This window comes from Molothrus ater, chromosome 4 (genome assembly GCF_012460135.2).
Source record: "Molothrus ater isolate BHLD 08-10-18 breed brown headed cowbird chromosome 4, BPBGC_Mater_1.1, whole genome shotgun sequence".
Lineage (NCBI taxonomy): Eukaryota > Metazoa > Chordata > Aves > Passeriformes > Icteridae > Molothrus > Molothrus ater.
In genome coordinates, this window is record NC_050481.2 from 18,973,385 (window position 1) to 18,999,787 (window position 26,403).

The 26,403-nt window shown below is 44.1% G+C and overlaps 2 protein-coding genes across 2 annotated transcripts in view; one reads left to right on the plus strand and one right to left on the minus strand.

Annotated features, from left to right (window-relative positions):
- On the plus strand, window positions 1-16,557 carry POLR2B (RNA polymerase II subunit B). The gene is given in 26 exon segments (XM_036381541.1): window positions 1-82; window positions 277-349; window positions 1,158-1,308; window positions 2,814-2,926; window positions 3,177-3,396; window positions 4,327-4,485; window positions 5,490-5,654; window positions 6,158-6,354; window positions 7,057-7,176; window positions 7,541-7,727; window positions 8,405-8,548; window positions 8,776-8,915; window positions 9,035-9,146; window positions 9,611-9,765; window positions 10,008-10,206; window positions 10,321-10,489; window positions 10,967-11,063; window positions 12,095-12,147; window positions 12,150-12,188; window positions 12,440-12,690; window positions 12,777-12,866; window positions 13,127-13,234; window positions 13,744-13,857; window positions 13,943-14,103; window positions 15,235-15,430; window positions 16,311-16,557. Coding segments are annotated over 26 exon segments (3,522 nt in total). The 5' UTR covers window positions 1-63; the 3' UTR covers window positions 16,401-16,557.
- The window catches only part of IGFBP7 (insulin like growth factor binding protein 7), a 15,622-nt gene continuing 5,722 nt past the window's right edge, over window positions 16,504-26,403 (minus strand). The window contains exons 2-5 of the mRNA XM_036381542.2: window positions 19,906-20,015; window positions 18,560-18,676; window positions 18,062-18,188; window positions 16,504-16,739 (exon numbers count right to left, since the gene is read on the minus strand). Coding sequence (XP_036237435.2) covers window positions 16,720-16,739; window positions 18,062-18,188; window positions 18,560-18,676; window positions 19,906-20,015 — 374 coding nt within the window. The 3' untranslated portion in view covers window positions 16,504-16,719. The remainder of the gene's footprint in view (window positions 16,740-18,061; window positions 18,189-18,559; window positions 18,677-19,905; window positions 20,016-26,403) is intronic.

Sequence of the window (26,403 nt, forward strand, 5' to 3'; positions counted from 1 at the left end):
TACCCCGCGCTCCCGCTCGCCCCTCGCCCGGCCGCCGCCGCCGCGGCCCCGCCAGCCGCCACCATGTATGACGCGGACGAAGGTGAGGGGTTTTCCTTTTCTTTCTCCTCGCCTTTTCCTCCCGCCCGTCCCTGCCAGGGGTGCCGCTGGGGCCTGCGGGAGCCGGGAGATGGGGGGGGAGATGCGGCGGCCTCTCCCGGGGTACAGGAGGATCCCTGAGCCGGTTCCACCACGGCAGTGGTCGGAGCCTAACTCACGCCTTGTGCTTCCCCGCAGATATGCAATATGATGAAGACGACGATGAAATCACGCCCGACCTGTGGCAGGAGGCCTGCTGGATTGTTATCAGGTGAGCTGCTGGGCTGGCTGCCCTTGTCCCTTCAGCGCGGGTCCTTTAGGCCTGGCAGGTGACATCCAGCTTGTGCTGGGAGCTGCAGGCTTGGTCACCCCAAACCCTGTGCTGCGGCACCTTCAGGGCTTTTAGTAGAAACAGAGGGTTGTGGGCACGGATTAAGAAGCTCTGCTGACCCCCAGCACACGCTTTTTTCAGTGAAGAAAGGGGTGGTTTTGGTTCCATATCACGCACGTGGTTTTGCCCACTAATCTCATTGCTGATGCTGGCATTAGGAAATCAGTAGTTGGGTGGTGGTGTTTTCTTCTGGCAAAATATGAGCATCCAGAACCTGTGAGGCTGGCACAGAGGGGATCTAAGCTAGAAGTTCTCAGTACTATTACTTGGACTTAGATGCATGCTCCTAGTTTACTGCAGCTTGGAAAATTAGTTAAGGCAAAGTAATTTACAGGTGTTGTTGGAAACTTGAGCTGGAGCCACTTTCAGCAAGTTTGTCATCACATTTCTCTTCCAATTTAAGGGAACTTTAAGGCACTCGCTGTGCCTGCAGTTGTGGCTTAGCCAAGAGTGACAGTAAGTCTGTCATTCCAAAGTCTCTGTGCCTTCAGGCAGGGAGGGAATTGTTAAACATTTGTGAGGAGTATCTCTGCTTGAAATCAGTGCCTTGGGTTAAGTGAATGTGTTTGATTCTGCACTATATTTCATGGCATGTGGAGTTTTGGTAATAAATATATCTTAAGTTTGTTGATGTATGAAGTACGTTAATTAAATTAAGATTTCTAATTAACCTGCTCTTTTTTTTTAGCTCCTATTTTGATGAAAAGGGTTTAGTCAGGCAACAGTTGGATTCCTTTGATGAGTTTATTCAGATGTCTGTGCAGAGAATTGTTGAAGATGCTCCACCAATTGATTTGCAAGCTGAAGCCCAGCATGCCTCAGGAGAAGTGGAAGAGCCAGTAAGTGGAGAGCCTTGGCAGAGATTATGTGTTTTTATAATTCAAAGTCATTTTTCATTTGTTTTATTCAACCTCGTCCTGCTGTTTTGAGTTGAGATGTGACCAAGAGCAAGTGGCTGCTGCAGCTCCTATTGTCAGTTCCTCTGCAAAACTGCATGGACAGAGATTTAGTAGAGCAGGCCAGGTAGCCAAGAGCAAGCTGTGTTTTGCTGAGATTTTGGTTTTTCAGCAGCTTTACCATGGTAAGGCTTATGGGTAAAAACTTCTCTCTTACCTTTGACTCGAGTTAGGATCAAGTTAGGTCCAGGTTTTCAAAGGGTGCTGTTGTTCATGTTCTTCCTTGGCACCATGTTCCTAAGAGCACAGATTGTCTCAATTCTGCACCCCGTGGTGGCTCCTCTACAATGAGTGTGCACCTTCTGCAGTGGCTCTGGAGCTTTCACCTGTGCCCCTCATGCAGACTGATCCCTGTTCCATAAGTGCAAATGGTGATGAGCCATTGCCTTGCTGTCAGTCACCACCTTGCTGTTTCCCTCTAGGGATTTAAAGGAACTTTAGGACACCAGAGCATTGAATTTGTTACATGGTTTTCCTGTTCCTTTGCATTTTTTGCAGGCAAACAACTATCCTGTAGAGAATAACTGAGATGTCTTTTGGTTTCTTTGGTAGGCAAACAGTTAATAAACATTTAACCCACTAATTCTTAATATTTCCTCTGTTATTCTGTGTGTATTATGGCAGAATTCTCTATTTGTGCTGATGTTTGTACTGTGCCTGGTCACTGTTCAGATCACAAGCATGGTTTGTGCTGGGCTTCTTTTTGCCCAAAGGGTAGTATTTTATTTTCTCAAATCACAGAGGTTAGGGTCTTATTCTCATTTTTTAAATGCAGGTTTTTAGGAATAGGTATAGAGATGAGAAAAACAAAATTTGCTTTTTCCTTCAGAGTTACTTGCAGTCAATCTCTCACCACATTTGAGGATGTTGGACTAATTTAAGGAAAATGTCTCTATTGGGAAAAACTTGATTTTTTTTGTTTCTGTCTCCTTCTGCTTCTCAGTCTCAAATTTTGAAGGCAGCTTAGAGCACATGAGAGGGTTTAGGAACCATGCACAGAGATAAGAATGGTGGTAAATGTATTCTCCTTAAGATAGCTTTCATGAGAACTTGGGAAACATTACTATATGTGGCTGTTGCTGCAAATCCAGGAAAAGATGTTTCTTCACATAAAGACTTAGTTTTTTTTACATACAAAACATTTGCCAACAAGGGTCTGCCACCTCCTGTTGTAGGGAGCTTTTGAGCATTTTAAAAATCAGGTCATTTTCCAAAAACTCAAGTCTTCCTTTGTTTACTTGTCCTATAGAATCTTCCTAGGAGCTGGTGTTACCCAACTTGCTGTGTTTTCATTTATTGGTAGTGGCTGTTCTTCTGCAGTAACAGTTCTGGTTGCTAATAGGAGAGATGCTTCTTCCATTACAAGCAAATGTATTCTTGTTTTGCAGCCCCGGTATCTGTTGAAGTTTGAACAAATCTATCTCTCCAAACCTACACATTGGGAAAGAGATGGAGCACCCTCACCTATGATGCCAAATGAAGCCAGACTGAGAAACCTCACGTAAGAGCCAACTCTGTGGTGAATAAACAAAAGGAAGAACTGCCTCTGCCTTATTAATTCATAGCCTTTTGCAACATAGTAGTGTCTTGAAAATGTAATAATTGCTGCTCTGTTTTAAACTTTCATGTGTAGTTGTTAAATGCAGATGGCGATTTGTTAATAATGCTTAATACACCAGTGAGTGCATTACTCAGGGTTGTACAGAAAGGTAGTAACTGACAGGTGACACTGTGCTGTTTCTATTCTGTAGGTATTCTGCCCCCTTGTATGTGGATATAACTAAAACAGTTATTAAAGAAGGAGAGGACCAATTGCAGACCCAGCATCAGAAAACCTTTATAGGAAAGATTCCTATCATGCTGCGTTCCACGTACTGTTTGCTGAATGGCTTAACTGACCGTGACCTTTGTGAGCTGAATGAGTGCCCACTGGATCCTGGTGGCTACTTCATCATCAATGGCTCAGAAAAGGTAAGGGATATACCTTGCACAGCCATCTGTACAGACACTGGAAGTTCTGTCACTTGTTCCCATATGTTTTGCCAGGAGCATAAACACTCTGATTCCAGTGTACCAGAAATACTGTGGGAGTTCCTGATCTTGCAGAAAGATGAGCTTTTAGTCATCTGTTAGGGTTTTCTCAAGCCACCTTTTCTTCTTTGAGGCACATTTCCCATCTTCAGTTCTTCCCTTCTTTGGTTTTGTGAACTGCTTTGCCTTTTGTGAACTGTTTGCCACTAAGTCCGTTAGATATTTTTATTTCCTTTTCCAGTATTGCAGAGCAACATGCATTCTGAAATGAGGCAATTCCTCATTTGGAGTGTCCTCCAGCTTGTTCACAGCTGTATTTTTGCTGATGATTTTATTGTATTTTTGATGCATTTTCCTTTAAGAAGAGGTTCTTGCCTCCATTGCTGTGGAAACAGCTTCAGAAAATCATATCCACACCCTGTTAGTGCCTCACCAGTGAAACTGAAAGTATTTTCTCACTGATAACTCAGGCAAATACAGCAAAATAATTAGAATTTTATATTTCTTCTTGGGGAAAAGAATTCTGGCTTTGATTGTTGAGCTGGCATTTAAATTTGCCTGTGTAGTACATTGGCCTTGGAAAAACAGATAGTGAAATGCTTTCTTTATCAGTGTGCAAAATGTCTCAGCACAGCCAGCATGTGTGGTAAGTAAAAAAAGACAACAGAGTTCCCTGAGTCTCTTGTTTGGACTATTTTATCTTAACTAGCTTATATTTTGTTTAAATCTGTATTTTTAAAATACAATTGACTTCATGCTGTGCAGTGCTCTTAAAGTTGAGGCACCTGAAGGAAGAGTAGAAACAGTGTGAGTGTTGCTTTCAGCATTCTCTTTTGTCAGTTATTACTGGTGCTCTTGTTTCTCCCACAGGTTCTGATTGCTCAGGAGAAAATGGCTACAAACACAGTGTATGTGTTTGCAAAGAAAGATTCAAAATATGCCTACACAGGAGAGTGTAGGTCTTGTCTGGAAAATTCCTCTCGACCAACAAGTACCATATGGGTCAGCATGCTGGCCAGAGGTGGACAGGTATGGCTAGGCAGTAACAACCCCAGAGAGAGATTTAGGAGTTTTGTTACTGTCCTATCTCTTTGTGTCATTTGCTTTTGGGATTTTGAGAAGAAATTTCTTCTGATGCTAAGTTGTAAAGAAGATAAAAGCAAATGAAAATTTGTTTGTCATATGTGATGCTTGTCTCTATGATAAATAATTTGAGGATTGAAATGAAGACTCAATTTGTGGCAGGTTTTAGGGCAAGGCTAAAAATCATTTTTAAATTACTATACATGAGTTTTTTAGAAAACTCAGACAAGCTTTGTCCTGTTTTCTCATGAAGAATAAGTAGAAGAGCAGGGACCGTCTCTTTGCTGATGGTCAAGCTAGTGTTGAGATGTATTTTGCAGATCACATATTAATTCATATTTAACATTTAATTTTGCCATCTGTGAGGGGAAATAAGTGCTACTTGTAACTTCAAAAGGTGACAGTACTCATTTAGTATTGCACTATGTTTTGAAATTTTTCAAGAACAACTTAAATAGTAGCTTTACAGTATTCTCACTCCTGAGGTCTGGGGCACAGCTGATTTTTTCTGCATCCCACAGCATTTCCTTCTGGAGAAGGGGAGCAGCTACTTGAATAATCACTTGCACAGCATGTTAGAAAAGCTGAATTTAAGCCTGACAGAAGGAACACTGAAGGTGGATAGGATTGCTCTTGGCACTGAGGGAGAGAAATGATGCATAAGGGTGAATGAGTAGTATTTATATTCCTTTGTATCAGCAAAAACCTTACAAGTTTTCACAGAAGCTTCAAATGTTTTTAAAATAAAAACTCATTGCTGGAGGAAGGCTGCAGAGTACCTCCTTAGCTGGCCTGCTGAAAAGCCATGTTTTCCTGTGGTGCTTGAATAAATATGCTTGTATCATCCAAATCCAGAGAGAGACTTTTACTTAAAGGCAGGATGATTTTAGAGACTTTCATTGAAAGGCAGGATGATTTAAGCCTCAGCCCTGCTCTCCCTATCTTTGCAGGGTGCAAAGAAGAGTGCCATCGGTCAGCGCATTGTGGCAACTCTGCCATATATCAAACAAGAGGTGCCCATCATCATTGTCTTCCGTGCACTCGGCTTTGTGTCCGACAGGGACATTCTAGAGCACATCATCTATGATTTTGAAGACCCAGAAATGATGGAAATGGTAATATATATGAAATTATTTCCTGTTCTCATGTTTGGTGATGTGTCGGTGCAGGCAGTCATCGCTTGAAGCGTTGCTCATTTTCCTGTTGTAATTGAATTATTATTTTTGTGGGTTCTCTATTACAGATGTTTAAAGTTCTCTGCCTGAATCTATTGTAATGAGTACATTAAGGGGACAGAGCACAGTGGAAATTTTTAAGTTAATATGTATTTGGAGAATTAAGGTCTTCTGCTGTTGTTGACTTTAACTGTAAAATCTTGATTATGCCTGAAACAGTATCACACCTAGAATGAATTCAAATGAGAATTGTTTTCAGAAGTTTAAACTATTTTTTTGTGTTCTTCCTGCATGCTTCATTGCTGTTTTCCAGTGCCAGAAAGACCTGGATCAATAATTAGCAGATACTGAAAAAAAATCATTAACAAACTACTGTGTAGTTTCCTTCAGCCCCAACAGTCACTAGTTGCTACAGGATTTTTTGCTGTATTTTTCTGCCTTAGGTCAAACCATCTCTGGATGAAGCATTTGTCATTCAGGAGCAAAATGTTGCCCTAAACTTCATTGGCTCCAGAGGTGCCAAGCCAGGTGTCACCAAAGAAAAGAGAATCAAGTATGCCAAAGAAGTCTTGCAGAAAGAAATGCTCCCACATGTTGGTGTCAGTGACTTCTGTGAAACCAAAAAGGCCTATTTTCTAGGGTATGTCAGAACTCTGTCTCACAGCTGCAAATGGATGCTTTTTACTCATGTATATGAGTGGCAGAATGCCTTGACTGGAAGTTTGTTATAACCTCAGTCTTCTGGGTACTCTGTGATAAACCTTGGGGCACTGGTATATTTTTCAGGCTGAGAAAATGCAAATTTTGATAAACTAGGAAAAAGACAAGCCTCAAACACATTTTGGATCTTAAGTTAAATATGATGATAGTGCTAAATGACTTTTTGATATCCAGTTGCATGGATAACACAGATAAGTAAGATTTAGATAAGTACTGATAAGCTGACTGTAATGTAAACCACTCTTTAAAACCAGTAGCACATTGTCTTGATCACTGTTTACTGGTATGCAGATGAACTATAGCATCAGGAGATTTGTGATTTTATACCTGATTGCATGTGCTTAAACAGAGCCCATATTGCAGTACAGGGCAGATATTTAGCAGAAGAGGCATGACTGTCATGATGTAAATATTTTCTTCTCCCTGTCCTTAGCCTGAACTTTCTGCGGGTCATCCACCTCTAAGGATGTGCTGAAGAGGTTTATTTTAGGGCAGTGGTATGCTAAAGATCTAGAATGGACACCTTTTAGGAAAGAGTTCACTGACTTATCTATGAGAACATGTAATCTTTGTTGTGAGTGCCTGCTGTCAGTTTAAAACATCAGCTGTCTGATTTGCTTAGGTATATGGTTCATAGACTGTTGCTGGCAGCACTGGGAAGAAGAGAGCTGGATGACAGAGATCATTATGGCAACAAAAGACTGGATCTTGCTGGGCCACTCTTGGCTTTCCTGTTCAGAGGGTAACTATCACATGCATGTTTTCTTTCATGGTAGAGGCATTGCCAACTCTGTGCTTCTAAGTCAGACTAATTCTATTGTGTCAGAGAGCCAGTCTTGGGGCAACACAGCTTCTGTCTAATTATGACTTTTCCACAGAGTGGTTGAGTTTGCTATAACATTAGGTGGCCAGCACTGACTTGTTTTGAAGCATATTTTGTGCATGTTTACAAACAGTTGCATTTGCTTTATTCCCCTCTGCCCCCTCACCCTGGTTACAAATTGATTCTTTTCAGGAGGCCAGTGACAGTTTTTTCAAATAGCCCCGAGCAGGCTGAACTGCACATGCACTGTTAAATCAGATTTCTCGGTGTCTTTCTTCTACAGAATGTTCAAGAATTTGCTGAAGGAAGTGAGAATATATGCACAAAAGTTCATTGACAGAGGGAAAGATTTCAACTTGGAGTTGGCAATTAAAACAAGAATTATTTCAGATGGTTTGAAATATTCATTGGCAACTGGAAACTGGGGTGACCAGAAGAAAGCTCATCAGGCCAGAGCAGGAGTATCTCAGGTACAGTAAGAGCTTTGTCAGGTTTACAGATCTTGTGGTAAAACTGTTCTCATGGAAGAGTTTAACATTGCTTAGCAGCCATGCACGTTGTATGTTAAACAGAAATATTTTAAAAGGAAATTTTCTCAGGTGACACAGATGGAGAGCCAAACGGTCGGATCTTCATAGGTGTGTGGTTTAAGGGATTTTTTGTCATGGTTTGTTTGCTTTGGCTGTTGCACTCACTGCTAAGGAGTTGGTGTAACTCTTGTGAAGATTTTTTTGTTTGATCATACGCTTTTGTGTAAATTCGTAGTCCCAGGGAATCATCCAGGAGGATGGGTTTCTTTCCTTTAGTTACTTCCAGTCCTTCACAGGCAGTTAAAAAAACCTGAGTGACACCTTATAATATAAAAGTTCTGTATTCCATGGCAAATGATGAGCACTGACTTCATTAGCCCAGGGTCTTGCTATGGTAAAAGCATGTTCTGGGAACTTTTGCCAGTACTACACTAGTTGGGAGCTTGAGATTTTAGGGATAGTGTGAGGTTAGTGGAGGTGAGCTAAAAAGTGTAGCTAGCAAAAATCAAAGCTGTTTTAGTTCTTTTTAAGCACATCATTTCTAGAGGGTGTTGATCCTTTGTGCTAAGATGTCAACTTAAGAAGCTTTGACTGACTGAACTCCTTGCAATGTGCAGGTGTTGAACCGCCTGACTTTCGCATCCACCCTTTCCCACCTGAGACGCCTGAATTCTCCAATTGGGAGAGATGGAAAACTGGCCAAGCCCCGGCAGCTGCACAACACCCTGTGGGGAATGGTTTGCCCTGCTGAGACCCCTGAGGTAATGAAAGCAGGATTTGTGTACTAACTGCCTCTCCCTCAAGGTCATTTTGTAGCCATGACACTTGTGGTGATCCCTTGCACTTTTTTTAATAATGCTGACACAAATATTTAGCTTTATAACTAACTCGGTGGTTGGAAGCATGTTTTGTGTCTGGTTCCTTGAGGAGTTAAGTTGAAATTCTTGAATCTTCTTGATTTGAAAATGCAACTTTATGTTTCTGCTAGGGTCATGCAGTAGGACTTGTGAAGAACTTAGCCCTGATGGCTTACATTTCTGTGGGGTCTCAGCCATCCCCAATTCTGGAGTTCTTGGAAGAGTGGAGTATGGAAAACCTAGAAGAAATATCTCCAGCAGCAATAGCTGAGTACGTGCAAATAAAACTCTTTAAACAGACTTAAGCTTTATCCTGCACAACACTTCAAGGGTTTGAGTGTTATTTGGTGGGATGGGATATTTTAATTATTATTTGTGTTTCCCCTCTAGTGCTACCAAGATATTTGTTAATGGCTGCTGGGTAGGAATACACAAAGATCCGGAGCAGCTGATGAATACCCTAAGGAAGCTTCGTCGTCAGATGGACATCATTGTCTCAGAGGTATAAGTCTTTACATCTAGAGTTTGGGTGTCCTTTTGGGCAAGAGAGGATAATGCCTTGATACTACTTTGCAAGTTTCAAGTAGCATTATTTGCAAGTCTCTTTCTGAATACACTTCCTGTTGCGTTTGTTTTGTGGGTTTTTTGGGGAGGTTTTTGTATTTGGTACATTTGGGGTTTTTATTATTATATCCTTGATTATGTATGGTTTGTTGCTTGGTTGTGGGGTTGGGTTTTTTTTAGGGGGAGTTGTTTGTTTCTAAAGAGGATCCAGTTGAAAGACAAAACAATTGAAAATAATCTTCTGAAACGCTCCTGTTTGTAGGAGTGTTACTCTTTGTTCTGTGCTTCTGATAGTGCCTGGGAAGTCTTTGCTTTAGGGAATTTGGTTATCCTGTTTTGTGTTCTGTAGTTCTGATTCCAAGCTGACACTTTGTGCTCATGGGGTGCTGCTGTCTTGCCCAGGTCTCAATGATTAGAGATATTCGTGAGCGAGAAATCCGCATCTACACTGATGCAGGCAGAATTTGTCGGCCCCTTTTGATTGTGGAGAAACAGAAGTTGCTGCTGAAGAAAAGGCACATTGACCAACTGAAGGAACGAGAGTATAACAATTACAGGTGAGGGACATTCCTGAAATTCAACTGAGGGTGTCATTTTCCATCTTGGAAGGTGTCACATTCAGGTCAGAGAGAGGAATGTTTAAAACTCTGTGCAGCACAAAGATGCTTTCTCTGCCTGGTAGTTCAATCAGTTTTTTTAATTACACTAAGACAGTAGTAGTAATGATAAGAGAAGTCCTTGTTCCTGTCACTGCTGAAGAGACCCATTTTAGGTGTTAATTGAGTTATTGGTTGTTCAGTTGGCAGGATCTTGTGGCCAGTGGTGTAGTAGAGTACATTGACACCCTGGAAGAAGAGACTGTGATGCTGGCAATGACTCCAGATGACTTGCAAGAGAAAGGTGTGGCATACTGTTCAACATACACACATTGTGAGATTCACCCATCCATGATCCTGGGAGTGTGTGCATCTATCATCCCTTTCCCTGATCACAACCAGGTCAGTGCACCTCTGTTGACATCCTGCTTTTAAAGCTCATAGAAAACCCACAGGGGGGTGTGTGTGTAAGGAGCTTTATGTCCATAATTATTGGTCTTCCCTTTGTCTGTCTAGTCTCCCAGGAACACATACCAGTCTGCTATGGGTAAGCAGGCTATGGGAGTCTACATCACCAACTTCCATGTTCGTATGGATACGCTGGCACACGTGCTGTATTATCCCCAGAAGCCCCTGGTAACAACACGCTCCATGGAGTACTTGAGGTTCAGAGAGCTGCCAGCAGGTGTGTTGTCAGTTCATATTCATGGGACAAAAGTACTGCTCTTCTGCTTCGTTTCAAACATGTCACAAATGGTGTGTGTAGAGTACCTGAACATTTAGCAAATTCATGCATTTATAGTTTAAGTGTTAGCTTGTAGCTGGACACCTAGACTGCAAAAAATTTGTTGGTAGTGTTGCAGCTGAAACTACTTTACCCAAAAAAAACCTGCTAAAATCTAACTGAAAAAATGCATTTTCTGTATTGATGTTTGATAAGTTTTTCACAAGGGGTCACTCTTGACTCTCTTTTCCACCCGGAGTTGAATTTGCTGATACTGCGTGTTTCTTGTGTGTGGGATGTAGAGATTTTATCTGAGAAAGGGCAGAACAGCTTGACTGTAGAGAGTACAGCCTACTTTGAGTTAAAATAGTGTCTGTCTGGGCATGTGTGCATTCTTTCAAATTTTTTCTTTCAAAATATTTTCTCTGCATATTGTAGGTATCAACTCGATTGTAGCCATTGCATCATACACAGGCTATAACCAGGAAGACTCTGTCATTATGAACCGTTCTGCTGTTGACAGAGGCTTTTTCAGGTAAGACTTTTTAAATTTTTTAACTGCTTGGAGTTAAAAGAAAAAGCTATACTGACTTGTCCAGAGGCTCAAGAAAAGTTCATTTTATGCTGTAGATGCCATTATCTGAATCTTTCCACTTGAGAAGCATTTTAATTTTTTTTTTATGGGAATAGAGGGAGCAACACAGTGAAAACAGTGAATGTGTATCTTAGCAAAACACCATGAAACCTCACTGCCCACTTTGTCTTCTTGATCTTCCATTTTGATCTTTATTCTGTTTAGGGTCCTTTCTATCACAGTTTAATGAAAAAACATTCAGACTCTTCCCTGGGGTATTTTCATATGTCTTGCCAGTTACCAGAACAATGTTCCAGCATTTTAGCATAGTCTTGTCTTTATTAGTGAGACAGTTGCTACCAGTTAGGATTGGAATGTTCCTCTCCTTAGAAGGAACTGCTGTTGGCACAGCTTGTGGCTGATGTGACTTCATGCATTATAGTATCTGAAAGCACTTTGGTGTGCTGGCAACTGAGGCAGCGAACAAAAACCCTTAAAGCACCAGAAAGAACCTTATATTAAATTGAAAGTTTTTCACTGCAGCTCAGTTGTACTGAGTGTAGCACTGCAAGGTAGCAGTAGAAGCCTAAAAAAGTTTGCAAAATTGCATGCATAAGGAGGAAAGTAATATGAGAATGATATGCTGAAGATGTGAATAATCATTAGGAGTAATAACTACTTCTGTGGAGTCAAGCAGATAGAAAAATCTTCGCAGTTCATCAAAAATTAACCTGTTATCTTAGGTACTTTGGCAGTATCTTCAAAGTGGCCATCATAATGCCCTCTGAAACTTCTCTGTGTGATGGGTTAGTTTTTTTTTTTTGCCCTCAGTGAAGGTCAGATTAACAGGAAATCAGAGGAAAGGTTGTACAGCATGCGCTCATTATTTGGATTTGGTTGTCATTAGTAACAGCAACCAGAACACGTGAAAATGAGATATGGGGGAAAATGGTGCTGGCTTCACTGGAGAAGACTTTATAACTTTGTTTCAGGTCTGTGTTCTATCGCTCATACAAAGAGCAGGAGTCTAAGAAAGGGTATGACCAAGAGAAGTTTTTGAGAAGCCTACACGTGAAACTTGCCAAGGTAAGGTAAAGGAGAGATTTTAAATTAAGGGCAAGGTAGTGTTGAACTGATTCAGTCTTCATTTTGGGATATATTAATACAGACATTTCTGTATTTTATAGAAATTACTGTATCAGTTGAGATATTTACATTAGATGTTTCAGCAGTTCTCTGAAGCTGCAAGCAGACTTGTTGAATTACAGCAGAACATCAAGAGTCAGTATGTTGAAAAATCTGTGAGTCTACTTTTTTGGTTCCTTCTTCCCCCCAAGGTATGAGACATGCAATCTATGACAAACTTGATGATGATGGTTTGATTGCCCCTGGGGTACGTGTGTCTGGGGATGATGTCATCATTGGCAAAACAGTCACACTGCCAGAAAATGAAGATGAGCTGGAAAGCACCAACAGGCGCTTCACCAAGAGAGACTGCAGCACCTTCCTGCGGACCAGTGAGACTGGGATTGTAGATCAGGTCATGGTGACCCTGAACCAGGAAGGATACAAATTCTGCAAGATCAGGGTGAGCACTGACATTTGTGCTTTCTGCTTTAATCATCTTTGGTCTGTATTTAAGTTACCAACTGCATGTTTTCCTGTGGCTTACAGGTACGTTCTGTAAGAATTCCACAAATTGGAGACAAATTCGCTAGCAGACATGGTCAGAAAGGAACCTGTGGGATCCAGTACAGGCAAGAGGTAGTAACTTATTTTTGCTTCTGGAGATTTTACCTGTGATGATCTTAGCATTCTGTCTTAAGTGAATTGTCTGTGGACTATCTGTTCAGGTGCAATATTGACTTAAATGTAGCTAAAATATTTTTAGAAGGAGACACAGCTGCTTTTTACATATTTCAGTGTCTTTTAAATTCTTTAGAAGACTTAATTTGGATCCAGGCACATGCTTTTCCTAAACATGATGTTCTGGGAGGAACTGACTGTGTGTTTCCCTGCTCTAGGATATGCCCTTCACGTGTGAAGGCATCACACCTGATATCATTATCAACCCCCATGCCATCCCTTCCCGAATGACCATTGGTCACTTGATTGAGTGTCTTCAGGGCAAGGTAAGAACAGTCTTCTACACTGCATGTCTCAGCAGTAGGAATTAAAATTTGGTGGGGACTGTTGTATCCTTTGAGGGTTTTTTTGTTTTGGTTTGGTTTTTTGGTTTTTTTTTTTTTTTTTTTAAGATAAACACTATCTAGTAGGTGTTAATTCACTTTAAAATTATTGTTCTCCAGTTATTTGATAGCAAAAGGAGGTTTCTTAGGGAAGATGTACAGCCCTGTAAATTTTATCAAAAGGTCAGGTCCTACCTACAGTGTGCTCTCTCATCTGTTGCTTTTGTTCCAGACATTTTCCCCTGACCTAAAATAAGGAGAGCAGAGGCAAAATTATTTATAGTGTGTATTTTTTAAAATATGTGGCAGATAAACACAGTGAGATAGGGTACTACCATTGGCATGGAATCTCAAATTCCAGTATTAAGAGTTACAGCTGTTTGAAACAGCTAAATGTGGTCTAACCAGTCCTTCAGAAACCTGATAAACTTTTCCAAATCTCTTCTCTGTAGGTGTCTGCAAACAAAGGAGAAATTGGTGATGCTACACCTTTTAACGATGCTGTCAACGTGCAAAAGATTTCCAACCTTTTATCAGATTATGGCTACCATCTAAGAGGGAATGAGGTATAATCAAATTATCAATCCACTGTCATTTTTTTAATACACCTTTGATGGGTAGTAAGGCTTATGGTTGCATTGACTTCTTCAGGTCCTCTACAATGGCTTCACTGGTCGAAAAATCACATCCCAGATCTTCATTGGCCCTACCTATTACCAGCGCTTGAAGCACATGGTGGATGACAAAATCCATTCTCGTGCACGAGGGCCAATCCAGATCCTTAACAGACAGCCCATGGAAGGCAGATCTCGGTAAGGATCCTGTTAATTTCTCTGTGGGGTTTTGTTTTTCTGTCCAGCTTTTAGCCCTGAACAAGTAGTTGGTTCAGCTTTGCAGCTTAATTAGCTCACCCCAAATAGCCACCCTATTTTTGCATGTGTTTGCCTTAAGATCTTGTATTGGGTGCAGATGCCAAGGTTTTGGTAGCAGGAGGTACTGCTGGGGTGGCCTCTCTGAGAAAGGACCAGGCTTGCCCTGTGCTGGACACAGCCACTTACAGCTGGCCCTGGCAGCCCCAGTGCTGGCCAGAGCTGAGCCCAGCAGTGGTGCTGCTACCACCTCTGTGAGAATATATTTAAGAAAGGGTAAAAAGTGCTGTGCACTAACTGTGAGAGAGGAGTGAGGAAATGCAACAGGCACTGCCCTGCAGCCTGTGGAAAGCCCACGCTGGAGCAGGCTCCTGGTAAGAGGTGGGGGACCCCTGCTGCTGCAGTCTGTTCCTGAAGAATTCTACCCCTTGGGAAGGGCCCATGCTGGAACAGTTTGTGAAGGACTATCCCATGGAAGGGGCCACATGCTGGAGCCAGAAAAAATTGTGAGAAGGGAGCAGCCAAGAGCAGCTGTCCCCATTCTCCCAGTCATCACAGGGAGGAGAGGAAGGAGTTGGGAATGAAGGAGTGAAGTAACCTGGGAAGAAGGTTGGGGAGGTGAACTTTTTAGTTTTGTTTCTCATCATCCTACTCCATTTTTAATGGGTGATTTGTCTGTGGTGGTAATTGATAAACAATCTCCCTGGTTTTATCTTCACTCATGAGCTTTTCCATCTTTCTCCCCATGTCCTGTTGACATGGTGGGGACTAGAGAGCTGTTTGGTGGACACTGACAGACAAGCCAAGGTTAAACACACCACAGATAAACAGAGGATGATTTAATAGTACACTTCATTTTGCTGTATGGTTGTGCTGTGGCTGTCAGGCACCAGCTGTTGAAATGCTCATCAGCAGTTATTAATTACCGTTTTCACAGTTTTATTCTGTGGTGTTAGAGGAAAATTAATGCCCATCTTTCCTGCTGCCTTGCAATGCAGATACTTGTTCCAACAACAAGAACTGATTATTTTGCCAGTGAACTCAAAAGTTGAGGGCTTTTCCTGTTCCTTTTAGTGATGGTGGCCTTCGCTTTGGAGAAATGGAACGAGATTGCCAGATTGCTCATGGAGCAGCCCAGTTCTTGAGAGAAAGATTGTTTGAAGCTTCAGACCCCTACCAGGTCCACGTGTGCAACCTCTGTGGAATCATGGCCATTGCAAACACGAGGACTCACACCTACGAGTGCCGCGGGTGCCGCAATAAAACTCAGGTGCGTGTGCTTCTCATCAGCCATTGTTCCTCCTTGTGGGCAGCAGGAAATGCCACTTGAGTGAAGCAGGAGCAGAGGGAAGTAAATATTTAAAGAAGCACCAGAACAATTGCTATTTTAGTTTCATAACTGTTTTAAGTGTTTATAGCATTGTAGTCAATTTGGATGCTTCCTTTTTAATTTTACAGTGTTGGCTTGTCACTTGGCAGGAAATGCTGCTCAGTGCAGAGTTTTCAGAGACTTTAAATGCTTGAGAGCTTGTTTTTAGAACTAAAACTCAGAATCACAGGAATTTAGAGGCATCGCCCTTGTGACTGTCCCATGAAGATATTTCTGCTTGCAGAGCTGAGTCCCCACGGGAGGTCTTTTGTGCTGCACTTTGGTGGGGTCTTTTAATTTAATAAAAGCTCTGCAGTGCATGCTTGGTTACAGAAGTGTGTCAAGGGGATAGCAGTAGCAGGGATAAAAATAGTAGCCTTGAGCAGGCTTGTTTTTGTGCCCAGGACTGACTGCTGCAACTCTGAACAATGGCACTGGGGTTACAGAGTGATGTGTGCTGGAAACCTTACCTGCATTTATGCACCTCAGGCACACTCTGCTGTGCACATGTTCTGTTAAATGGTTCTTGTTTAGGATCAGATCCCTTGGCTGCATTTTTATGTTAGAAATGTGTTCTGAAGAGCTGTTGGGTAGCCCCTACAGACAGGCTCAGCTTCCTTCTTACTTTGGTACTGTCTGTGAGCAATTCTCGCTAAATGCTTTCATGCATAACTTCAGATTTGCTTTTAAGCCAAAAACTCAAGGAAGTTATTTGTGTAGAGGATGTGGAAGTTGATGCTTTATGAGTGTTAATCACAAGACTTTTGCAATCTCTTTGCAGATATCTTTGGTTCGAATGCCCTACGCCTGCAAACTCCTCTTCCAGGAACTGATGTCCATGAGTATTGCACCTCGTATGATGAGTGTTTAGCCTTAAAAGGGCTTTTTTTTTTAATTATGAGACTCAAGTGCTCAGGTTTTGTTTCATTTTGTACACGTTGCAATCAAAATTACAGTTTTACTCATCTGCTGTGTGCTGTTCAAAAGTATGTTTATTTCCTGTAAATAGAATTAAAATTTGTAATCCAGCTTGTGAATCTATTTGTGTATCTGTGAAAGAAGTGTGCAAGCAAATTGGGACTCAAAGAAAAAGGGAGTTAAGAGGGACTGATTAGTCAGCTAGAAAAAGCCAGAGCTTGCAGCTTTCCAAAATACTAATTTAAAACTGTGCATAAGTGAAAGTCCTCACATCACAGCTCTGCACCATCATCTGTGGAAAAACAAAAACATGTTACACTCTGTCCTGTTCCAAGAGGGAATATTGCAACTTTGGCAACAGCTTTGGGATCTCTTGGCTGAAGATGAGCCCTGACCCCTCCTTCCTTCCTGCCTCTTTCCTTCCCTCCCTGCTGCAGGGGAGTGATAATAGACACGTTTTTCTGTGCTGAGATCACCTGGACATGGCACACAGACTCTCACAGTGTAGCTATGATGTCTGGCAGTTTGTTCCATTAACTTTATCAATTTCCTTTAAAGTGGCAGTCTACATTTACTTATCACTTAGCTCCAGATGCCTCAGAGCTTTCCTGCAGCTGAAAAGAACCAGCTGTAGCATGTGCTGGGTGTGTGCAAGAAACAAACTGTTCTGGGGTATAAGCTTGCTGTTCATAGCACAACTCAGTAAAACTCAATTTCATTCACATCCATAAATGAGATGTTTGAAAAGGGATTAGAGACTACCTTAAAACCATTAGCCAAGTTCCTGTGCATGGTATTTGGATTCATTGTAAGCTCTCGTTTCAGTGCCAGGTGCTGCTAACGTTCTTCTAAGGGAAGTATTTCAGTTCTTCACAGACATAAGGACACAAAAAGTCAAGACTATATAGTTTGGATAAAGCTAGCAGGGATTAAAACCAAGGATTACATCCAAAAGGGGATTTGGGCAGCACAGTATTCTCTAGCCAGGTGCTTTATTCCCTGTCCCTCTGCCTCTAGCAGGGTTACAGTTACTATTGTGGCTCTCCAGGTTTATTCTAAGCATATCTTGTGGCTGTGGTACTGAGCCATCCTCTGCAGCTGGCATGAGGGTGGCTGCTTTGCCACCAGCTTTGCACACAGCCTAGCAAACAGGACATGCTGTGGCAAATCTCCTAAGGTTTCACATCCCAGCATGCAGAGAACATGGCAGGAACTGGAATGTCTGCTGTGCCAATACTGCTCTCAGGAGAGAGGGGCAGGTTTGAAAGCATCCAAACAACACTGAAAGGATGATACAAATGCAGGGCTGGAAACCCACTGGAAGTTGCTCTATAAAAAACCCAGAAGGTGTTTCTTAATGTTTTTTTCGGTATTCCCAGTATTTTACAGCATGTGGGGGGGTTATTTAAAAATCCCTTGAGAACTCTAGCTGCTAAGATTTGCTGGAATGTTCTGTCAAATGCAAAAAACTGCACGCTAAACTGGTATTTCTAGTGGAGGGAGGGTTTGTTGATTTTTTTTTTTAAAGCATTAAACAGAGGTAGTCCTTTTGTATCAAATAAGAATAAACTGTTAGGGAAGAGAGCTGCTGAGTGCTCAGCCACACTTACCAACCTTTGGTCAGGGCTATTTCATGCAGAGTTTCCACAACGTGGATTTTCGCAGAAGCCGTTGCCTCTCCTTTGGCATTTGATGCATGGCACTCATATTCCCCAGCATCCTCTTTGCTCAGAGGAGATATCTGAGGGAAGAAACACACCCCACTTCCCCAGTGAGCATCTCTTGTGCTAGCAGAGGTGATTCTGTTTTCAGGTATCTTACAGAACTTTGTGTCAAACCCTGTGCTCCCCTCTACTCCCCCTCTGATTTTGCAGTTTGGCACACTGCAAAGTGCTGCAGGCTAGACAGAGGAAGGGTGCATGCAAGGTAAGACTGCATGGTAAGACTGGAACCAGCAGCCACCCTTACCCTTCATCTCTAACTCACACAGGTTGTTTTCCTCCAAATTCCCTGTCTGTTGCCATTTGTCTGCTGTCCTGTTCTCTGTCCATAAGCAGTTTGCAAACTGTCCTCTGCTGCCTGTGCAGCTCTGTGCTCACACAGAGTACTCACCAGCACCCAGCCAGTCACTTCGTGCTTCTCAGGGCCCCCACGGGTCTGGATGGCCAAGTTCTCCCGGTCCCCAGGCAGAAGCTCCATCCTCTGGACACCATACTGTCCTCGAATTATCTAAACAGAGGGGCAGGAATAGCTAAGGATTTAGGGGCTAACTCATGCTGGAGCTGCATGCTGAGCCATACCTGCACACAGACCAACATTAGACATACATGGATGTGTTTTGTGCAGCAGCAGTGTATTTCTAGTGTCACAGTTTCACCTAGTCCTCCCTGTAGTGTAGCCACCCCTCACCTCAGCAGCAACAGAGTGGCCCAGTTTTCTGGGATGGATGGTGCTGTGCAGTGGGGTGTGCCAACATGCCCTGTGCTGATCTGGCCTCACAGAACTTGTGTGTGTGTTCCCAAGGGTGTGTTCAGTGCCTGTTTCTGCTGCAGCAAACCATATGGTCCCTCCTGGTAGGCACAGCATCAATGGGAAAGCAGCACTGCAGTCTTTCCCTGGTGTCTGAGCCCAGAGCCCAGCACAGGATAAGTGGTGCTCAGCCCTTGTTACCACCAGGTCAAGCAGTCTCTCAGCCATGAGGAGAAGGCATGAAAAGCAGAGCAGCACTTTCAGTGAGTGTAAACTCAGCATCTGATCATAAACAAGCAGAACACTCTGCCTGAGTCAACAAGCCCACACTGCATGCTCACCTGACAGTCTGCTCTTGAACACCTATGAATAAAGCTTGCTGTCTTACAGCAAACTTGGGGTTAATCTAGTTTTTTTCTCCATTACTTAAGTAGTAATGTTTCAGCTTAATTTTAAAACCCTTCACAAGTGTGCACAAACCTGTGGCACTGGAAGGGGCTGCAGGAGCCATGCAGTGCCTCCCAGCCCTACAGCCAGGATCCTCTCCATTCAACACTGGTCCCTGTCCTAAGCCAGATGTTACCAGTGCTGCCAAAATCAACATGCTGCTGGCTACTGGAGCTCAATGACTGCCCCATGAGGTTCCTGTTCCCAACGTGGGCGATGTCTAGCCACCTCAGAGTCACTGCTGCCAGCAGGGTGAAGGTGAAGGCAGGTCAAGGGACATTCCCTACATGCTCCAAATACCAGGCGCCACCAAGAGAAACACGAGTCCTGTCCTGGCTCAGGATCAACAAGAGTTTATTTGCTAAATAATGTCTAAAAAATAAGCAAAACCAGATGTGTGGGGGTGGACAGAACTGCAGAGATGAGAGAACTCATCAAAGAGGTGTGTTTCTACAGAGAGCTGCTATGGCCTTTGTGCTTACCAGGCACTTTCAGCCACCTCAGGTTTGCTGTGCTGTAAGAGCTCCCAGCAGGGCCCTTACCTTGTTCCAGATGAGGACAGGGGTCGGGATGCCAATGACTTCACAGCTCAGATAGATTTGTGCTCCTGTCACATTCCAGATGTCCTTAGGAGGAGTCACAATGGAGGGTCCTGCAAAAAGGGAGAAAAGCTTTTAAGACCCAGGTGACTGCAAGCCTGCCTCCATAAAAAGCCTTTTAAGTGGGAGCCAGTCACAGTTTTGAGGATGAGGTGAAGGTGATCCCTGCTAGGAGCAAAGTTCACTGGACTGATCCCACATCATAACACTTCTCTCTCCAAAGTGGCACACACACCCAGCCTTGAGCTATCCAGACTGATGGGTGCTTGCCCCAGATGAAAAATCAAGTGTTGAGCAGTTCAGGTGATGAGTCCTCCTCCTCACAAGGTTGAGGTTAGAAGTGAAATACTGATTGTATTCTGTTATCTCAGGGGCTGAGCAGAACTGTATCAACTGCTGGCTCTGCTTACCATGCAGTCACCAGGTCAGCTGGCATGGAGGAAAGGACCCCTAGGAGACAGAGTGCATCCCACTCTGTCATGCCATGAAGAGCTTGCCCAACTTTGCAGCATCATTTCTCCCAGCATGATTTCAATGTGGGCTAGCAGAATTCCATGTTGTGCTGTTCCTGTTTTACCTGTGTGCCATGCTCAGCCAAAGAGGGCTGGCTGGGTGGTGGCAGAGCTCTCCATGTGTGAGATATGGGAAAGGAGAGGGTGAATGCAGAGCTCTGTTTTTCTCCAGAGAGCTCCAATTCCTGGTTAAATAGAGAACTGCTGCTAAAGCAGATCAGAGCAGGGTTGTTTTGCAGATCTGGCTGGAGATGTTTATCCCTCAGGCTGGGAAATGCTGGAGACATTACCCATATCCCAGGAAAGGAAGAAAGGCTGTTTCTGTTCAATCCCTCTTTAGCCAGGCTGTTTTGTAAAACACAGCTATTAATTCCCTGCAATAGGAAGTGCAGACCAAAGGAGCATAGAGTGTTTATTTCCAGTTATTGATAGTTCTAAGGACACCACAAACAGCTTTTCCCCTTCTGTTCTGAAGATGCAGGCAGTAACAGGAAACTAAAGCTCCCATTACACTCCATCAGGAGAAGGCATTTCCTATGCAGACAGGTACTCCAGAGCCAGCCTGACAGAAGCTCCTGGGTATACTGGCTCACAGACCACACACAGCTCATTCCTAGTCCTGTAAAAGAGAGGCAGATATGGGTCCTAATGCTCCTTATGGGGTCCTCAATCTGCACCGATTTCAGCCCTGCACATGCACTCTGCCCTGCAGCCCTGTTGCAGACAGTGGGGTGCAGGTCTCAAGTGCATCCCACAGCACCAACATCTTCCAGCAGAAGGCTGGTGTCTTCTTCCTCCTCATGATCAGGGGCAGACCCACACTAGTATCATGGCCAAAGGGTATCAGCCATGCTTCTATTTTAGCCCAAGAGATGCTGAGGTGGTTCCCTGCTCCTGAGCAGCTGGTGCAAACCCAGAAAAGTGTTTGCTCTTCTGAGATTTCTCTCTCCAGGAATGACTGTACACAGCCAGCTGGAGGGAAGCTGCTTAGAGACTAGGGGTGGCTGCACTCAACCTTCTCTGTTACAGAAGTATCCCAGTTCTGATATTTAACAGGAGGCAGCTGTGGAGAAGCAGAAAAGTTTTATGTGTAGCCCTGGGCGATGGTTGAAACCACACCTAATAGTCAGCACAGGCTGGTTTCCTGGCAGGCACCACAGCCCAGGTGCTCCCCATCAGCACAGAGATGAGCCTCTCAGCTGAGAAGAGGATTCAAGCAGCATTTCAACACCCTGCTGAAGGTTTGCTCCCCTGAGTACCCTGCAGTGGCCAGCCCACTGCCATCTGCAGGATGGGGCCACCTCAGGTCACGCACTCTGCTCCCCTTACCCAGTGCAGCAGCTTCCTGCACAGCCCAGCTGCTCTTTTTTCTGGTGTCCCTTAAACAATAGGGACAATAAGGTGCTTGGAAGCTGTGATGGGACACAATGTCCCCAGGCTGGACCCATGCTCTGTGAGGGGCCTCCAGCTGATATGCACCCAGCAAAGCCTGCTGCTGCTGCTGTTATTCTGCTGTCCAACCCTCCACATGCAAACTGGCTTTCCTAAAGCAGAGCCTGGGACTTGTCCCCAGCTGCCAGGGCTATGTCTGTCCCTGTAGGACACCATTCTACCACTGGGGTTCTTCCATAAGGCAGGAAAAACAAGTTAACCAAGATGACAAGTGCCCCCCAATGATCACAGTCTCACACCACAGAAAAGGAGAGATCTTGGCTCTTACATTAAAAGCCAGGTGAATGTTAAGGCATTGTTGTGCTCTTCCAGGATCTGGCTCAATTCTCCCCTGGTTGGGAACTGGCAGCATTCAGCACACCACTAAATCCCCTGCCTGAGGTGTCTCAGTCTTGGTTACTGCTGAGTTTCCCCCTGTGCCAAGGGTTCAGGCACCCACTTGCCCCAGAGGTGTTTATTCACCCTGCCAGGATGAACAGGTCACATCATGATTTTTCAGCAGCAATTGCTGTCAGGGAAAAAGAGACAAGCAATTTCTACCCACCTCCTGGGTGAGGAGAAATTGTTTATCTTCTTGGACAAGGGAATTGCCTGCACAGCTTCACAGCAAAGCCCTGTCTGGCTTGGCACAGCAGTCACAGCACAGTGAGAGCTTGGCTGTTATGAGCTTGTCCTGAGCTCGGGATGTACATCCTGATCCAACCAGGCAGAACATGACGTTCTACATTTGGCTGTAAAATGAGCTGGAAGCATCCACAGGCCTCTGCCTGTATGTGACACAGCTCTGAGGCCAGGAGGGAATACACATCCTGAGAGATGCAGCAAGTGTCATGGGAAATGTCACTGCGCTCTCTCTGGACGTTTGACTGAAATCCATACAGCCCAAACTCTAGAGCTGGGCTCTTCTGCCACTAAAAATAAATGAGAAAGGCCAAGAAGTCACCAGATTTAAAGTCAAATCACAACTGGCCACAGCAGTAGCTAAATTCTCACCACAGTGAGCTGACACCAGGTGCATGGCAGTCACCCTGCTTGCTGCCTGTGCTGGTCCCACTCATGCTCAGCCCTCAAAGTGGACAGAGATGGACAGATGATACAGCAGCCTGACACAGCAGGAGAGGCAGGGGATGGCAGAGCCTTGCATGCACTTCAGAAGATGTGAGGACATTCCCTCCTCTAAGTGCCCCTCTTGCTTCAGGAGCTCTTGTGAAGGGAGCAAAGCTGGGCCTGGAAACCAGCCCACCTTGTACAGAGCAGATGTCTTGATTCCTGCCAGCAAGGAGTCCCCCTGCCATCATCCCACAGCCTGCACCTCAGAGCCTTGCTGCTCTCCTGACAGCACTGCCCACAGAAGGGAGGGTTTCTCCATCAGCTTCCTTCAGGCTGAGGACCTGAGGGCTGCACCTGCCCAAAGAAATGGTCCCCAGCACCAAGGTGGCTGAGTGGTCCCTGCTGTCCTGCCAGGGACACTGTGGATGTACAGATGCTCCCTGACTGCTCATGAGCTCCTTAACCAAGATGACAGCCCAGGCTGTTGATGGAGATTAGCTGCTCTCCACAGGCACTTCAAGCATTTCCTCTGTGCTCTGCCCATTGTTTGTAAAACAAACAGCTCTCCCTGGCCCAGGAAGGCGCTTCTTACAGAGCCCCAGAGCTCATTCACCCTGGGACAGAGCCTGAAAACACTTTTTCTGCAGCTTGCAGGGAACTGACAGTCTGTGTTATGTCAAAAATAGCAGCTGGAAAGGAGTTCCCATTGTTATATGTAGTTGCTTTTCTGCCACAGCAATGTGCACAGCAGAGCCTCTGGCATCCTCGATGAGAATATTATTATTATATTTTGGATATTATATTATATATATTACATATATTATATATATTATATTATTATATAATATAATAATATATAATAATATATATAATATAATATAATAATATATAAAGATATATAAAATAATATATAATATAATAATATATAATATATAATATATATTATATATATTATATATATTATATTATTATTTGGATATTATGAGGATATTATTGGATATGAGGACATTATTATGAGGATATTATTTGGCATCTCTTTCTGACACCCCTCCTGCACCAGGCACCCCTTCTGTGCCCAGCCTCAGCTGGCATCTCCCAGCCCACCCACTTGTCCCTCACTGATTGCTGCATGGTCTCTCACAGCTGAGAGCTAGGAGCTCCTCACCAATCCTTTGCTGTTGACACAAACCATCCAGTGAAAACGACACAGCAAGCAGAGCAGTAGCTGTTTTTGCTAAAATCAAGGGGACTAAAGGCAAAAACCAGCTGGACATTAAGCACCGTGGGCTATGTCCTGGTGCTTGGGAGTGCCTGGATGCCCAGACATGAACACATGGAGCCATGTAGCACAGGCTGAAGCTCACGTGGGTGTCAGCCTGGCTGCCAGGCAGCACTGCACTGCCCTGCCACAGCCCCAGGGCACACACTGCCTGGGAACACTCCCCAGGAGGACAAACCCAAGCAAAAGCTGAACATTGTTCACTCTCACAAGCTATTGCAAGTCTGAAAATAAACTGATTCCAGTCTCCTAAGTTGCTGGTAAAGTACTTTCCCTTCAAAATGACTTTATATGGAAAAAGGGAAACCTTCCATAAGCAATGGACATCCAGTGATGTGAGCTGGCATGGCCTCAGCTGCTCCCTCCCACGTCAGTGCCCTGGGAGAGGCGGCAGCAGACGGGAAGTGTGGGCAGCTCCCAGCCTTACCCACTCCCAAAGCAAGCAGCCTGCACTCTGGCAGATGGACAAACCTCCTCTGTTACCTTCTGAAGGCATCTCTCATCCTCCCGCAGCCTGTCTTGGAGCAGACTGAGGAGACTGGATGCAGGAAGAGTGTTGGATGCTGTGTGTGTTTGGATGCTCCCCCCAGACTTCAGCAGGCTCTGGAAAGGCTGCAAACACAAACTCAGCTTTGGCCCAAGCCCTGCAGACTTGAGCCTGAGCCAGCTCAGCGAGGAAGGGCCCTGGGCCACCATCACTGTGCCATGGAGCAACTCCCGCTTTCCACAGCACCGGGCTCAGCGTGGTGCACGCCGCTGCCGCTGGAAACACCAGCCCTGCTCTTTTACCCTGGGCTGGTAAAAACCACCCTCTCTCCAGAGACCTTGGGCAGGACCTTTGTATCATAGAATCACAGAATGGTGGGGGTTGAAAGGGACCTTAAAGATCATCTACTTCCATGAGCTAAAGCCTGGAAAGAATGTGAAAACGGAGACAGCAAAAAGGCATGGCAGCATTTCTGCATGGAAAAGCAAGCAGGCTTTCAAAAATCCAACCTGATTAGACTTGTTACGTGGTAATCTCCTATTTAGTTCTAACCTCAGCCAACCTCGGCCCAACAAAGGACTAAACACATTTTTTAAAACACAGCATGCCTTTCCAGCAACAGAAAAAACAAACATAGGGTGGAATTTGCTGATCAGTAGTCATTCCTTCCTAGTGAATTTGGGTATGCTGTGATGATTGAGAATGAAGACACAGGTGAAATACAGGATCCTCCTGAGCAGTGAAGCTTTTGCATAGCCCATGGCATTCTGTTGCTCTCTAGGACTCTGACAAGTAATATATTAAACAACTTCCATAGTAGCTTTTAGCACAGTAACCATAAAAATTCAAGCTCCAATGAACCAAAACCTTTTCAAATAGTGGAATGTCTTTTAAGGAGGAATTTATGACCTGTGCTACAACAGTGGAAGTCCCCAAAGTTACACATGAATTTTAAATCACCAGTATTTTTGAACACTGAGAGCAATGAACAGCAGTGTTGAGGAGTCAGTCATGAAACACAAGAGTCCAGGAAGGCTGGATGTGTTTTATAAAAGGAATTGTTAAATATTCAAGAGCAGACTGTCCCCAAGAGTAGAACAACCAGGGAAAAAACCAGCCTCATTAAACAGAGAACTTAGGCTGGAATTTAGGAGAAAAACAGAGAATCTATCACCTCTGGAAGAAGGGTCAGGTAACATGGGAGGACTATACAGATGTTGTGAGGTCATGTAGGGAGAAAATTAGAAAGGCCAAAGCCCAACTAGATTTTTTTTTTTGGCTGCTACATTTAAAGACAACAAAAAAAGTTTCTATAAATACATTGCCAGCAAAAGGAGGACCAAGGAGTGTCTCCATCATTGGCTGAATGCAGAGGGTAGTGCAGTGACAGGGGATGAGAAAAAGGCAGAGGCACTTAATGCCTTCGTCTAAAATATCCGGGCCAGTTGTCCTCAGGATACCCATCTCCCAGAGCTGGAAGTTGGTGATGGGGAGATGAGCAAAGCCCCCAGAATCCATGAGGAAATGATCAGTGACCTGCTGTGCCAGCTGGACACTCACAAGTCTCTGGGCCCTGATGGGATCCACCCCAGAGTGCTCTGCCACAGACTCTCAGGATGCAGCACAACAGTGCTGGAAAGATCAGCTACCAAAGCAACGTT